General features: G+C 40.2%; 1 protein-coding gene across 1 annotated transcript in view; it reads left to right on the forward strand.

The window, feature by feature from the left end:
* Window positions 1-2,806: 2,806 nt before the first annotated feature.
* Window positions 2,807-13,596, forward strand: part of LOC135198310 (glutamic acid-rich protein-like) — a 54,089-nt gene continuing 43,299 nt past the window's right edge. Inside the window, exon 1 of the mRNA XM_064225881.1 lies at window positions 2,807-3,289. Within this exon, the coding sequence (XP_064081951.1) occupies window positions 2,807-3,289 (483 nt within the window). The remainder of the gene's footprint in view (window positions 3,290-13,596) is intronic.

Below are 13,596 nucleotides of genomic sequence, written 5' to 3' on the forward strand. Positions count from 1 at the left end.
CACAATCTTTTCTGCTTCAAACACTATAAAGAAGCCTCTGTTCCCGTGATTGTTTATTCCAAAGAACCTGGACATCTGGGTGAAACCTCACTGATGGCCTCATGATTGTAAAAATCTTTCCTTCACCTAAAACATTCAAGTCAAAAACCTACCTTGCTACGAGGTCTAGGTCCTGGAATTACCTGGATGCAAGGTTAACCTGTTTTCGTTAGTAAATAGCACAAAAAGTAACCTACACATGGAAATTCCTCGTAGAATTGAGTGCTGGTCCTGCCTTATTAGAAACAACATTTTCTGGTGAGGTAAATTCAACCATCTCCCGTGGCATATCATCGGTACCGTTTCCTATCTTTGCTAACTCAGGTGACTACGCAATGCATCCAGCTTGGGCCAGGTTCCAGAAAAGGACTCAGCCATGGTTATACAGACTACCTTTAGTTTCTCTGAAATATGATAATCCAGATTCATTCAGTGCGAAATCAGCCTTTTGGGTAGGTAGTAATAGATTTAGTTCTACATCAACCATTTTATAAGATCCAGTTTTGATCTGGAAATGAATGCCGAGATTCATATGTAACATGGTAGACGTTGTTACAAGTACCAATTTATTAATATATCCAATATATTTTTAAAACTGGAGTATACATATGAATGACAAGATCGGTAATGTTAAACGAACCTGCCTCCAGTGATTAAGCATGGTACAAAGGACGTGAAACTGAGTTGTGCAAAACGTGAAGCAAAATGACTGTCATAAATGAAAAGACAGCTCAGAGTTTGTTGGGGTGGATAAGATGCAGAGAAAACGAGAGGGAAAATGTGCATCATAAAGGGTGTCTCAACGGATGTACACTGAGAAAAAACGGAGGAAGACACCTGTATTACTAAAGGAAGAAACTGTCACATTAGAAGGAAAGGGTCTTGATAACCAGGAAGTCATAGTAAGGAAAGCGAATGTGTTAAAGAGGATTACTCGTGAGCGCGACAAGTGGCATTCAAACTGATATTTTGTACTCGAATGATAGGGTGGAATACAATGGAAATGAGCAATGGCTACTCTTTTCATACATAAAAAAAGGATTTAAAATAAAACTGCTGAATGATGCAAACTTACAAACAGTTTAATTCATAAATGTATATACCTAGCTCTGTATGAGAGGCTGTAGGTTATCTACGGCTGTTTTATAAGGATTCCTAATATATGCGGTACATATACTATGTATTGATTCTCACGACCTAATCCACATCCGGCGGTTCGCTGGTTTCTTCTTCTCTAACATTCGGTTCGTATAAAGAATAATTTACTGAAAATGAACTGTTATTCAAAGCATTACCTCGACCCCGCCTTATCTGACATCTCAGAAACATTGCCTGTAAATGCTACTTTACGTGTGTTATCTCTTTCGGTAAGCAGAGAAAAGATTAACAACATTACATTAGGTCCGGTCAATTCTCGGGTGGGTGATCACTAGAACCAACTGCCGTCGGCATCTAAGCCCCTTGACAATACAAATAACACGCACAGATGTCCATACTATACACACACACACACACACACACACACACCACACACATATATATATATATATATATATATATATATATATATATATACATACATGTATATGTCGCAATTTAAAAAGGTGTGTGCTTCCATCTCTTTTTCTTTTCCCAACACTCTCTCTCTCTCTCTCTCTCTCTCTCTCTCTCTCTCTCTCTCTCACACACATAAACAAGAGCAATGCAAGTTGGGTTGTTCTCTGTATAGGCACCTGTACAATTATAGTGAAATAGTTCTTCGCTTGCAAATTTGTCATTCGTTCCCTTGGCATTCTTGAGGGTCATTTTCGGTGACCTTTCACGTGGCACCGAAGACAAGTGGATTTTATACTCTCTCTCTCTCTCTCTCTCTCTCTCTCTCTCTCTCTCTCTCTCTTCGTGGCGATAACAGCAAGATAATGCGTACCAAAGTCAGATGGGGTTTGAGAGAGAGAGAGAGAGAGAGAGAGAGAGAGAGAGAGAGAGAGAGAGAGAGAGAGAGAGAGAGGGGGGGGGGAGTGGGAAGGGGAAGAAGAGGGATGTGCCAGCGCGCTTGCGCTGTTTCGACGTCGTATAGGAAAGGATCTTGCTCTCGTCCGCGCCACCCCCCCCCCCCAACTCCATCCCTCTTCCATTCCCCAAGCCGGAACTAGTGATGTGTGTGTGCGTGTGTGTATGCGTGCGCGCGTGTATCGGTTAGCCGTAGTCGTAACACGTGCTCCCAGCCGTATTTACCCCGTTCGTGAAAGCTTCACGCATTCGTGGCACGTTCAGCTTACTACCGTCCTTCCCGAACACGTATCTTCCTTTTGCTTCGGTCGTCGAGACCTCTCCTCGTCTTCCTCTGCCGCTTCCTTCCCTCGTTCGTTCCTTCCTTCCTTCCTTCCTTCCTCGTCTGCCACAAATGACGAGGATGAAGAAAGAGAGACAGACAGACAGACAGCAGATACACGCGCATGCTTCTCCCGCCAACCATATCTCTATCCCGGGACAGTTTCGTGGAAAGACATTTGATGTTTAACTGGAAAGATAACAGCAACAGGATTCGTGAGGGATAGACTGACATGGCCTGCGCCGTCCTCAGCCAATCAGCGGGCGAAGTGGGCGGGGCCTCGCCAGTCACAGGGGTATATAACTGGCGAGTCAGTTATTGCCAGCATTTGTTGGACGTGCGGTCATGAGGGAGTGCGCCGTGCCATGGTGGTTTAGTGGGAGAGAAAACACGTGATCTGATTCAATAATCGTAATATTTAAAAAGCCTAAAACCATGAAAGTGATCAGTGTTTGCCTAGTGGCAGTACTGCTGCTGCTTCTCCTGGGTCTGCTGCAGGAGATCTCGGCCCGTGCGACCGCGGGTGGTGTCGTGAGCGGCGACAGTCTCCTAACTGATCGTGCCAGAACATCATCAACCCTTTCCACAAGCAGTGATAACAGTGTTGTGGTGCCGAATACCCGAGCCAAGTATCCACTCTTTGGAGTTAACAGTATCGACGTGGAAGAGTCCAAGGAGGAACAGCAACAACAACAGCTGATGGATGCCGAGAGAAGAGCCATCAGGAATCAGGAGGCTGAGGAGGAGGAGGAGGAGGTGGGAGATGAGGAGGAGGAGGACGACGAAGACGAGGAGGAGGATGAGGAAGACGATGATGTCGGAGACCGAGATTACGAGTGGTCTGAGGCCGATCTGGAAATGATCAAACAGAAAATCCTCGACGGTCTGGGGATGACAACCGTACCTGAGAAGTCCAAGGTTAGATTTGTTCTTTTATATTTATATTTCAGCACCAGTTCTGTCATTCTTCTTCTACACTGATTTGTCAAAACTTCACTTTTCAGAAATGACATATATATATATATATATATATATATATATATATATATATATATATATAATATATATATATTTATAATATATATATTATCATTGAGAGTCGTTTCACTCAGCGTAGCATCTCATAAATAGCATCACACGAATTCAGCAAAAAACTGTGACATTTTGTCATCGGTGTCTCTTGCATTATAAGTTTGTGACTGACCGGAACTGAGTTTTTCTTCCGATTTCACGAATGAACGGGTAACAAAAAGTGAAGGGCAAATTTACCAGACGTTAGGAGAGAGAGAGAGAGAGAGAGAGAGAGAGAGAGAGAGAGAGAGAGAGAGAAGAACCCCCGCCGGAAGATGTAGAGATCTGACCGAATACTATAAACACGGTGTCTGGATTATGACCCACTCCCGGGTGAGTGCCTATAAATAACGAGGCAAGGAAGAAGAAGTAGAAGAGGAAGAAGGGGAAGAAAGAAAGAAAACAAAAGTCCATTAAACGAAACCGGGAGGGCCACGTATATCATTTGGCCACTCTAGGTCCATTTGGTGTCCCATCTGGGCAATATATGGACGCCTCTTACTAGGCGGCTCCTGACGGAGACAATAAAGATGTCCGGACTGAGGCGAAGCAAAAAGGACACCATTAGAAAGGAGATGTCGAGGACAAGGACTTTTAACAAGGCGCCCCGGGATTACCTGTTCACAGGATTAAGAGAAAGGGCCACTAGAAGGAATGGGGCAGAAAATGACAAGAACGATAGGATAGGGCGTAACACGAGCGCAAGACAAATGAAGAAAGCTTAGATTGGGGGGAGGGGTGGGGGTTTATTACATCATGGCTAGCTACTGCCAAGCGCGTTCATATGGGCCTTAACTAAATTCGCGGCTCTAGTGATAAAGGACTTTTCCGGGCCAGGATTTCGGGATACGCTGAGAGAGTGAGGAACCAGTTTTCGAAATCTTTGAACTTCGTTTACGGGCATATCACGCTTCTATCGCCGTAAGTACGGAGGATATATGGGGCTGCTCTCTTAAGCTACCACTGTCGAGATAACGATGTACCATCCTGTTCTAACCCTCGGTTCTAATCATAAATCCTTATGAACTAAGTCTCTCTCTCTCTCTCTCTCTCTCTCTCTCTCTCTCTCTCTCTCTCTCTCTTGCTGTCATTCTTAAGCTCTAATCATACCAGTATCTCCCTACAAGGCATTATGAAGAGTATACGTGATACGAGACTATAGACATACATACATACATATATATTAATTATATATAAATATTTTATATATATATTATATATATATATTATAATATATATTATATATGGTTCTGGCTCATCGTCCCGTTAAACCACCTCAGAGGGAAGTGGACAGTTTCAAAAGGTTGCCATATCTGCACAAAAAGTATTTATGGTCTACCGCAGTGGGTGCCTACAGTTTGTCGAAGATTCCAAATAAAAAAATTTAAAAACGCTATAACTAATGTGTGCAGACACGGAAGGGCTGATGATAATAATGACAAAGTAACTTACTGCGAAAAAATGTTTTACCGTGAACGTCAAGAAACTATTTACATAAACATGTCGGGGTGTTCTTCTGTCCTGGCGTCAGGAGAGAATAACATAGAGGGAGAGATTCTTAAAAACTATGTCCTTTCCGCTAATATGCATCAGAAAATAGACAGGAGTGAAGAACGCCCGGGACTGTAATGAAATAATGGGAAACGTTAGTTTAACTAATGACCTTTTTCAATAAATGATCTCATGTGGCACTGAAAAAACGAATCAAATGAGCCCTCTGACTCACGCAATAGAAAACAAACAAGCAATAATAACTGTAATAATAGTAGTAGTAGTAAATGGGACGAGGGCGCATGCGCCGTTCTAATGTGATTCCGTCCATCTGCGCACGGAGATTTGCACTACTTGGTTTTTGTAACACGGCCTTGGGATCCGTAGCGTAAAAATAGTTCCGCCGTCGACCGAACGTAGGTTCTTTGGCATCGGAACTGATCGCTGACTGGCGAAGACGTACAGGTTTAACCAATTACCGAGCGCGCCTCCGCTTAACAGTTGGGTCTTTCACGATTAACCGGAACAATGAACACGAGCAAAAAAGAAAGAAAAAAAAGGAGAGGCAGAAAATTGGTAAAACTCTACGGTACAGCTACCCATATTTCACTATCGATTTCCTCCGGTAAGTGAGACGACTTTCTCATTGATTTTCAGGCCACTCATTTCCCGAGAAACGTTGTATTTCTTGTTATCTAGAATACATAACCCAAAAACGCAATGTATAAAAATGATTATCTGTCACAACACCGTGAAGCACTATCTTCCACTAGAGAACTAATATCACCAGAGAAAGTAAGCGCTAATTTTCTTCTATAAAATAAAAAAAAAATAAGTACAGTATTGTGTTTTACGTAAATTGCAAAATTAAGTTGTCCGAAGCCTTTATTTTTTTTCATTTCTGTTTTCAATTGCCAGTTCCGATAGAGCTATTTCTGGTCATTAATCATAGCATTTCAACAAACGATACTATCCGAGAGGACTGAAATATTACGATAAATCTCTTATGTGTCAACGATTTCGAACATGTAGTGTTTAAGGAACATGTAGTGTTTAAATGAATCTAAAGTGTTTAGATGTCTTTAGATTCGTATTTCTTACTATATTTTACTACCATTTAATGAACATCACTCATAACACTGACGTAAGTTATCTCTCGGTTAAGAAATTAGACAATAACTCGATTGAAAAACATTCAAATATGCAAAAGAATGTAAATGTAAAAAATAAATAAGTCTAGAAATGAAAGTATCGCCTCTCTACGCTTGGCAACTCTTTGGCGATCGTCTACTGCTTCGTTGAAGGGACAAAACGCAATTATTTACCAGCCCAAATCCAGTTTTGATAAATCTCCATCAAAGTCATTCCATGTTCATAAATTACCTTAAATGACCAACGCTTCAATGCTAACTTGATCCTCATGAACAGGGGTAGAAAATATATGTTCGTGTGTATGTATGAATATATGTATGTATCGTATGCATCTATGTATGTATGTTCATTAGAATTCTACCTCACAATTCACACACTTACACACACACACACACACACACTTCCACACACGTAGGGCACATTCATGAGGACATCCCCTATCCCGCAAGTGCCAACAACGCTCCCACCTTTCCCACCTACTCTTGACAAGTCAATGAGTGATGAATGACGCAATGGTTCACTCATGATTCACAGGAGCTGAATCACACTCACAGTTGGGAAGGTCCCGGTAAAATGAGAGCTATTTGCAGGCTATTTCTCGTGACTACGTCCTTGCGTGTTTTTCACTTTTTTTTTTTTTTTTAAGTTTCGATCACGTCGTTCATTCATCTTGCAATTCCGCTAACAAAGGCGCAAACAAACCCGAATTGTTTCTGCAATGTTTGACTGCTTCTACCTGGGTTCTTTTCATGACTTTCATGTTTCTATTCCTCAAATGAATGGCTGATGGAACGAAAATAAACTTATCTTTTACTGGGGTTCCTGCTCGGACTATAAGCCGATATTTATGTATCAAGACATTAATATTTGTTACAAAATCCAAACACAAAATTTATAGGCAAAGTTACCCACCAATACGATGAGAAAAGGGGTTATACTTGACATACATCTCTTATGCTGCCAAAGGCCTAACAGCCGAAGTCACTATAGTAGATTCACATCAACCATGCATTTGATGTCTAGACCCGTCCCTTACGACGCTCCTGATTGGCTGTTGATAAGCCAACCGCAGGGCTGGAAACTCTCAGTCTCTCGAGAGAGTTCACATAAGCAGGATGCATGTTCCACCTCTCCTGAAAGACGTATCCTTCAGGAGTGGTGGAACATAGATCCTACTCATGTGAACTCTCGAGAGAGACTGAGAGTTTCCAGCCCTGTGGTTGGCTTATCAACAGCCAATCAGGAGCATCGTAAGGGACTGGCCTGAACATCAAATGCACGGTTGATGTGAATCTACTGTAGTCAATTGACAGACCAATCATAACATTTTGTTATGAGCGAAACCCATAAAAATCAACGAATGAAAAGGTGTTATAATATGAACTATGACCTTGGTAGACTCTCTCTCTCTCTCTCTCTCTCTCTCTCTCTCTCTCTCTCTCTTACGTGAAGGTAATGTCGTAATCTTGTACAAAGTTGTATGAGTTTAAGGCTTCATGGACATGTATGGCACCTACAAGACTTCAATCATCTCATAGTAACCGAAGGGCAGGTTTATATAAAAGCAATCCTAGGTGACATTAGTAAGTACTGACAGACTGCTACTAGTATAACTCATATTACTATTAACTTTAAGAGTAGCTATAATAAAATAAGCAGATTTCCTTACAGTTTATGATGCCTGTAAAGGTAGTCAGAAGTCTGTCTATATAGAGATATGTCAATTTCTATATACTGAAAAGCTAAGTGTGATAACAGGAAAAAGAACTTGAAATCAAATGCAGGTAGAGATATTTTAAGCTTCAGGCACGTGAACGAACCTTGCTTTTGGTCATTATACTGGAAGTGACACATGTCAAACTAGGTGGGGTAAGTGTTAACCACCCCACCCCCCTCTCTTATTCTGCTTCCGATTCCTGCTAATCGTATTCAGTGAAACCGTCCTCCCACCCCCCCCCCCCCCTTTCTCTCTCTCTCACTCTCTCTCTCATATATTACATACGTACGCATGTAATGTGTGTGTGTGTGTGTGTGTGTGTGCTTATCTATATATATGTGTGTGTGTGTGTCTAACATATATATAGGGGTTTGCGCACGTTTGGGCATGTGCATGAGAGCGCGCACTCGCTCGTGTATCTGTTTAGCGCTCCACATACTACAGCTCAAGGTCTATAGACCTTGCTACAGCTTATACCTCAACAACCGAGCTTCCCGTCTTTACTTCCATCTTCCTCCCTCCCGTCAAACTGTAGACACGACGATCGAGTACTAATAAGTTCACATGATTATCGAGTCTCGTTTTCCTCATCATCTTCGTCTCCTGCTCCTGCTGGCTTCCGAACGTTAAGGAGCTTCTTTCTAAAGGGTTTCCTCAATCATTCTCAAAGCGTATTGTTCGAGGCTGCACTATGACTGACTTCATATTATTCGTCCCTCTATCCTCTTCTTCACATATCATTGAACTCTTATCCGACCGTTGACAGCCACTAGCAAAAGGACGCAATCGTTCAGCTTTGCTGGTATTTAAACTTGCTTCGTCTTTATCGATTTCGCTTTCAACTTATGTGTCGGCATGCGTTCGTAGATCTATGCCATATTCACGGTTACTCTTATTTACGGTTAGTCTTCCGAGCATTAATTTTTTTTCCTCTCTTTCTCTCTTCTCTTCTCGAAGCTAATCCTCGCAAGGGCTTCTACAATGCCTATGCAGCTGTTCTGTCCTTTCCCATTACACAAATACTTTTCAACTCGGTCTCTTATTATGCCAAATACCAATATCCAATACGAACGTGAATCAGCTTTTTTCTTTTTCTTTTTTGTTTGTTTGTTAGATGCAATAAAAAGATTACCCGGCTCACTGTACATTCCTTGCGTCTGTATTGTATTAAATATTCATTATCCTGTCACTTAGGCCTGATTGCTTCCAGGTTTTCATTATCTCTTGTAATAACATCTCAGTGACAGTGAAAGATATGAGATCCAGTTCGTTTTCTGTTTTATTTTTTCTTTCATCATCCGTCAAAAACATGACGTTATCTTTTCCTTTTTAATCATCTCTTATCTTTTCCTACATATATACCATTCTTGGGAAAAGATTATACAAGACGTTTTTTGAGGGACAGGCTTGCTTTGATGAGCCACTGCAATGCAAAATTATCCTCTACTACACTTTACTTCTTACATTGCGAGTTCAAATTGTGTGCAGCAGATGATCGTTTATGTTCAACCACTTTTTTCTCCTTCTTTTAAGTTTTCATGGTAATAAATTTTATTAGAACACTATTAGTGAACCACCAACACCTCCCCGCCCACCCCCCCCTCCCCCTCTCTCTCTCTCTCTCTCTCTCTCTCTCTCTCTCTCTCTCTCTTCTTAGGTTTCTCTGCTATGTGTGTATTTGCTTGGTGCCCTCACTTCTACTGCTCTCACACTTCATAGTAATCAGTTTTTTATTGGGACACCATTCTCTCTCTCTCCTCTCTCTCTCTCTCTCTCTCTCTCTCTCTCTCGTCTTAGGTTTCTTTGCTGTGTGTTCATTTGCTTGGTGTCCTCTCTCTTCCACTGTTCTCACACTTTTCTTCTCCCTCACCAAACCTCAGCTTGATTAACCTGTCATCCACTTTTTCGTCTCCTTCCTTTAGTTACCCTCGCAATCTTGCTTTTCCTCAATTCCTCTTCCTCAGTTCATTCCTTTCTATTTCCGTCTGTGGGTTTCTCGATGTTTTGTGTGCCTCTATTCACCTCGTTCCTCAAGAATCATTCAGTTTCCTAATCCTTTCTTGATTTATACTTTATTTTTTTTTATAACTAAATCGTATGTTTTCCTTCTTTTTAATATAATGTTAGTAGAACAGATTAGTATTGACTGTTTATCGAAATCAAAGACACATTCATAAATTAACATAGGCACACATGGAGAGAGAGAGAGAGAGAGAGAGAGAGAGAGAGAGAGAGAGAGCGAGCGAGCTCTGTCCATCGCGCATCCTGGAGACTGGAGTCGAAAGGGAGTGGTGGACATTCTACCGAGAAGCCTTACAATATCTTTCAACCTCGTTGTACCTTATGGCTCACCTCTTATGTGCTGATTCTCAGCCAGGTCTTAGCCTAAGCAGAACCTGTTAAATTATTTTTAGAAACGCTTCTGACCTTCAAAGTAATTTGCCGATGAAGGAGAAACTGCAGGCCACAAAAAAAAGGCTATATATCTATCGCCACCAGACGTAGATCGAGTCTTCATTGCCGTAAGGTGCGTCTCTGGGAATCGTTACGAGTCATTACAATGAACGTTGTTTTCAGTTGTGAAACTGGAATCCAGTGTTTTACAAGAGCTATATTTAGAGAAATAATCAATACCCAGCATGCCGTCCTCGCTACTGTTTTCAGCTGTGATGCTCTTCAGAATAGATATGTATTTTTCTTGGATTTTCTGTTTGACAAACACGTACTACTGACAAACATGTGAAGCACACTATTACGGTAGTAATGATACCTACATTAAATGCTACAATTACTCAGCTGAGATATATATATATATATATATATATATATATCATATATATATATATATATATATCTATAATACATATATATATATATATAATTTATATATATAATATATATATATATATATGGATATAAAATATTATATATGGTATATGTGTGTGGGAGTGTGTTTACATTTATGTATATATGTGTTATATATATATATATATATATATATAATATCTATATGTATAGATATATATATATATCTGTGTGTGTATGTATATGTATGTATATATATATAGGTAGTCTCCAACCATGGCACACGTACGCAATGGAGCGTGAAACGTGGAGTTTACAATTCCTGACGATATTTATGACATAGCTTTCAACTTGACGACAGAGGATGATGATGTCGAAACAGAGATGGGAAACGAGCCTCTTTTGAATGTGCGTTAAGAGTATTGAATCCCTTACGCGCCAAGAGATCGACTCATCATGAACGGCACAGGGAGAAGAGTTTTCCCTTATATAGGTAAAACGGATTACACAAAGGGAATTCGAAGTGTGCACCTTTTATGGCCCTCGCATAATTGCAGCTATTTACCGCAGCTGAACGATTGAAGAAGAAGAAGAAGTGAGGGCAGGCGTGAATGGCATAACACACACACATACACACATGCGCGCGCACACACACAACACACACACGCACACAGAGAGAGAGAGAGAGAGAGAGAGAGAGAGAGAGAGAGAGAGAGAGGTGCTGGTAAGCCTGGAGGAGAAAAGAAGACAGATAAAGAACAAGACAGTGGAGAACAGAAGAGGAAAGAAAAGAGAAAAATAGTAGAAGAACGAAATAGAATAAAAGAGGAAGGAAAGGAGAAAGTTGGTATAACGAGAGAGAGAGAGAGAGAGAGAGAGAGAGAGAGAGAGAGAGAGAGAGAGAGAGAAACACGGGAAGAGAGAGATTAGGGAGAAAGGGCTCGATATTCATTTGTAGGTCTTCAATTACAGATTGACCTGACATGTCATTAACGCATGATATACAATGTATGGCTTTTATTGCTATAATAATTTATGACTTCATTGCCGCTTTAATTCCCGTGTTCTCAATATCGAGGATTGCTCTAACCAAAAAGACGAAAATGTTTTCATAATATTTTTTTTTACTTCCTTTCTTCAGATACGTTCTTAACATTTTATTTACTGGCTATATGATTACCCTGACACTAACCACTTTCTTCAATTTCCACTAACAACTGTTACATGTTTTTTATTTACGAATTTTTTTGTCTTATTCTACAGGTCTTATTTCATTACAATTTGGGCCATTTAAATACCTTTGGATCTTACAATAATAATAAGGATATCAATACAATAATAGTAGCGAGTATTAAAAGTACTTAAACGCCTTAAGGTTTGACAACTATGTACTTACAACACACACACACATATATTTATATATAAGTACATAGTTGTCGAACCTCACAGATTTAAGTACTATTACTACTTTAGTATCTTTATTATATATATACATATATGTGTGCAAACTGAATTACGAAAATGGTGCAAGGCCTTTCGATTTCTGTAAGTCACTGTTACTCTTTCCTTCGTGGCATCTGTCTTTATTTACGTATATGTAAATGTTTGTGTGCGTATGAGAGTGTGTATGTGTGTGTATGAGTGTGTTCGTGTGCCCTCAATCTCTTGAAAGAAAATTCGTGGCTAATCATTCACAAAATGTGTCCTGAAAAGGCGTTCACTGCAGTATAACAACCAGAAATACTTTTTAAATAAAGGATATATTAAAGAAATGTAACCTTGCATCAATAAAGCATAAACATAACGGGAGTTATGGCAGGGTGCCAAGGGTCTGGCAAATATGACACAGAAGGATGACAGATTAATAAATACGTAAAAACCGACTAAATAGGCGAAGAGAATGATAGATAAATAACGAGTGGAGGTAAAAATAAAAACTGGACGAAATAGGGCAATCCGTAATTGAATGAGAGGACAAAAAAGCTGGCCAAAATGGCGCAATCCATTTCCAGCCAGGTGGAAAACGCGGGGAAAGCAAACTCCTCCAACGTGGAAGTATCATAAATATGAAGTTTTGAAGGAAAACGTTTGCGGAGGGGAAAAAGGAGCAAGATCTATGGCGAGAGGAAATGCGGAAGGGGAGAACATTACGATGGGAAAGAAATCTGCGAAAAGAAAAGAAAATAAAAAAACGTTTACTTGATTGGAATTCATTAGAAGGGGCGGGAGGAAAACGGAAGGGAAATAATTGCGGTTACTCTATAGAAAAATAGCGATGGATGATCAAGAATGTGGTGGAATAAACTTGATGATGTGGAGGGGAGCGAGAAGGGTAAGGACTGAATCGAAACGCCTGTTTGAAATGAGGTTCAATACTGAAGCTAATTATCTGCACAAACTTAAAAACACCTTTATACAAACGCTGGCTCTTGACGAGGTCAAAACATTGAAAAAAATATCATTATTCTAACTTTAAACTTTCCACATCATTAACTTTGTGTAGAACCATACACAGAAGCTTTATGTTATTGCCATACCTTCACTCGGTTCGAGGGCTTATTTATATGGGAATATTATTCAGATTGGAAGGAAAACCAGAATGTTATCTTAGAATATGGTTAGCCTACTTTCAGTGCGGTAGAAGCAGGCGTAAAATGGTGACAATTTAATAGTACTTACAAAATATTAAATAAACAAAAAGATGTTAACAAGACTGGTACACATACAAATGGTATGGGAATGGCGAACGATAGACATGTAGATTCACATAGAAGTCGCAGCCAGATTTTTCCTGAGGATTATAGCGCCCCCTTCCCCCCAACACCCACAATTTTCAAAGTTAACTTTCTACGGAACCTTTGCAAAGCCTTTGGCCTCGTTGTCTGACCATGAAGTTACCAGTCTTGATTTATCTCCAGACTCAGCTAATAATTTCTAAATGGAAAAATATAGTAAAAATGAACTCTCACTGTCCAGAAAAGTACCGTAC

Source organism: Macrobrachium nipponense, chromosome 22 (assembly GCF_015104395.2).
Source record: "Macrobrachium nipponense isolate FS-2020 chromosome 22, ASM1510439v2, whole genome shotgun sequence".
Taxonomy (NCBI): domain Eukaryota; kingdom Metazoa; phylum Arthropoda; class Malacostraca; order Decapoda; family Palaemonidae; genus Macrobrachium; species Macrobrachium nipponense.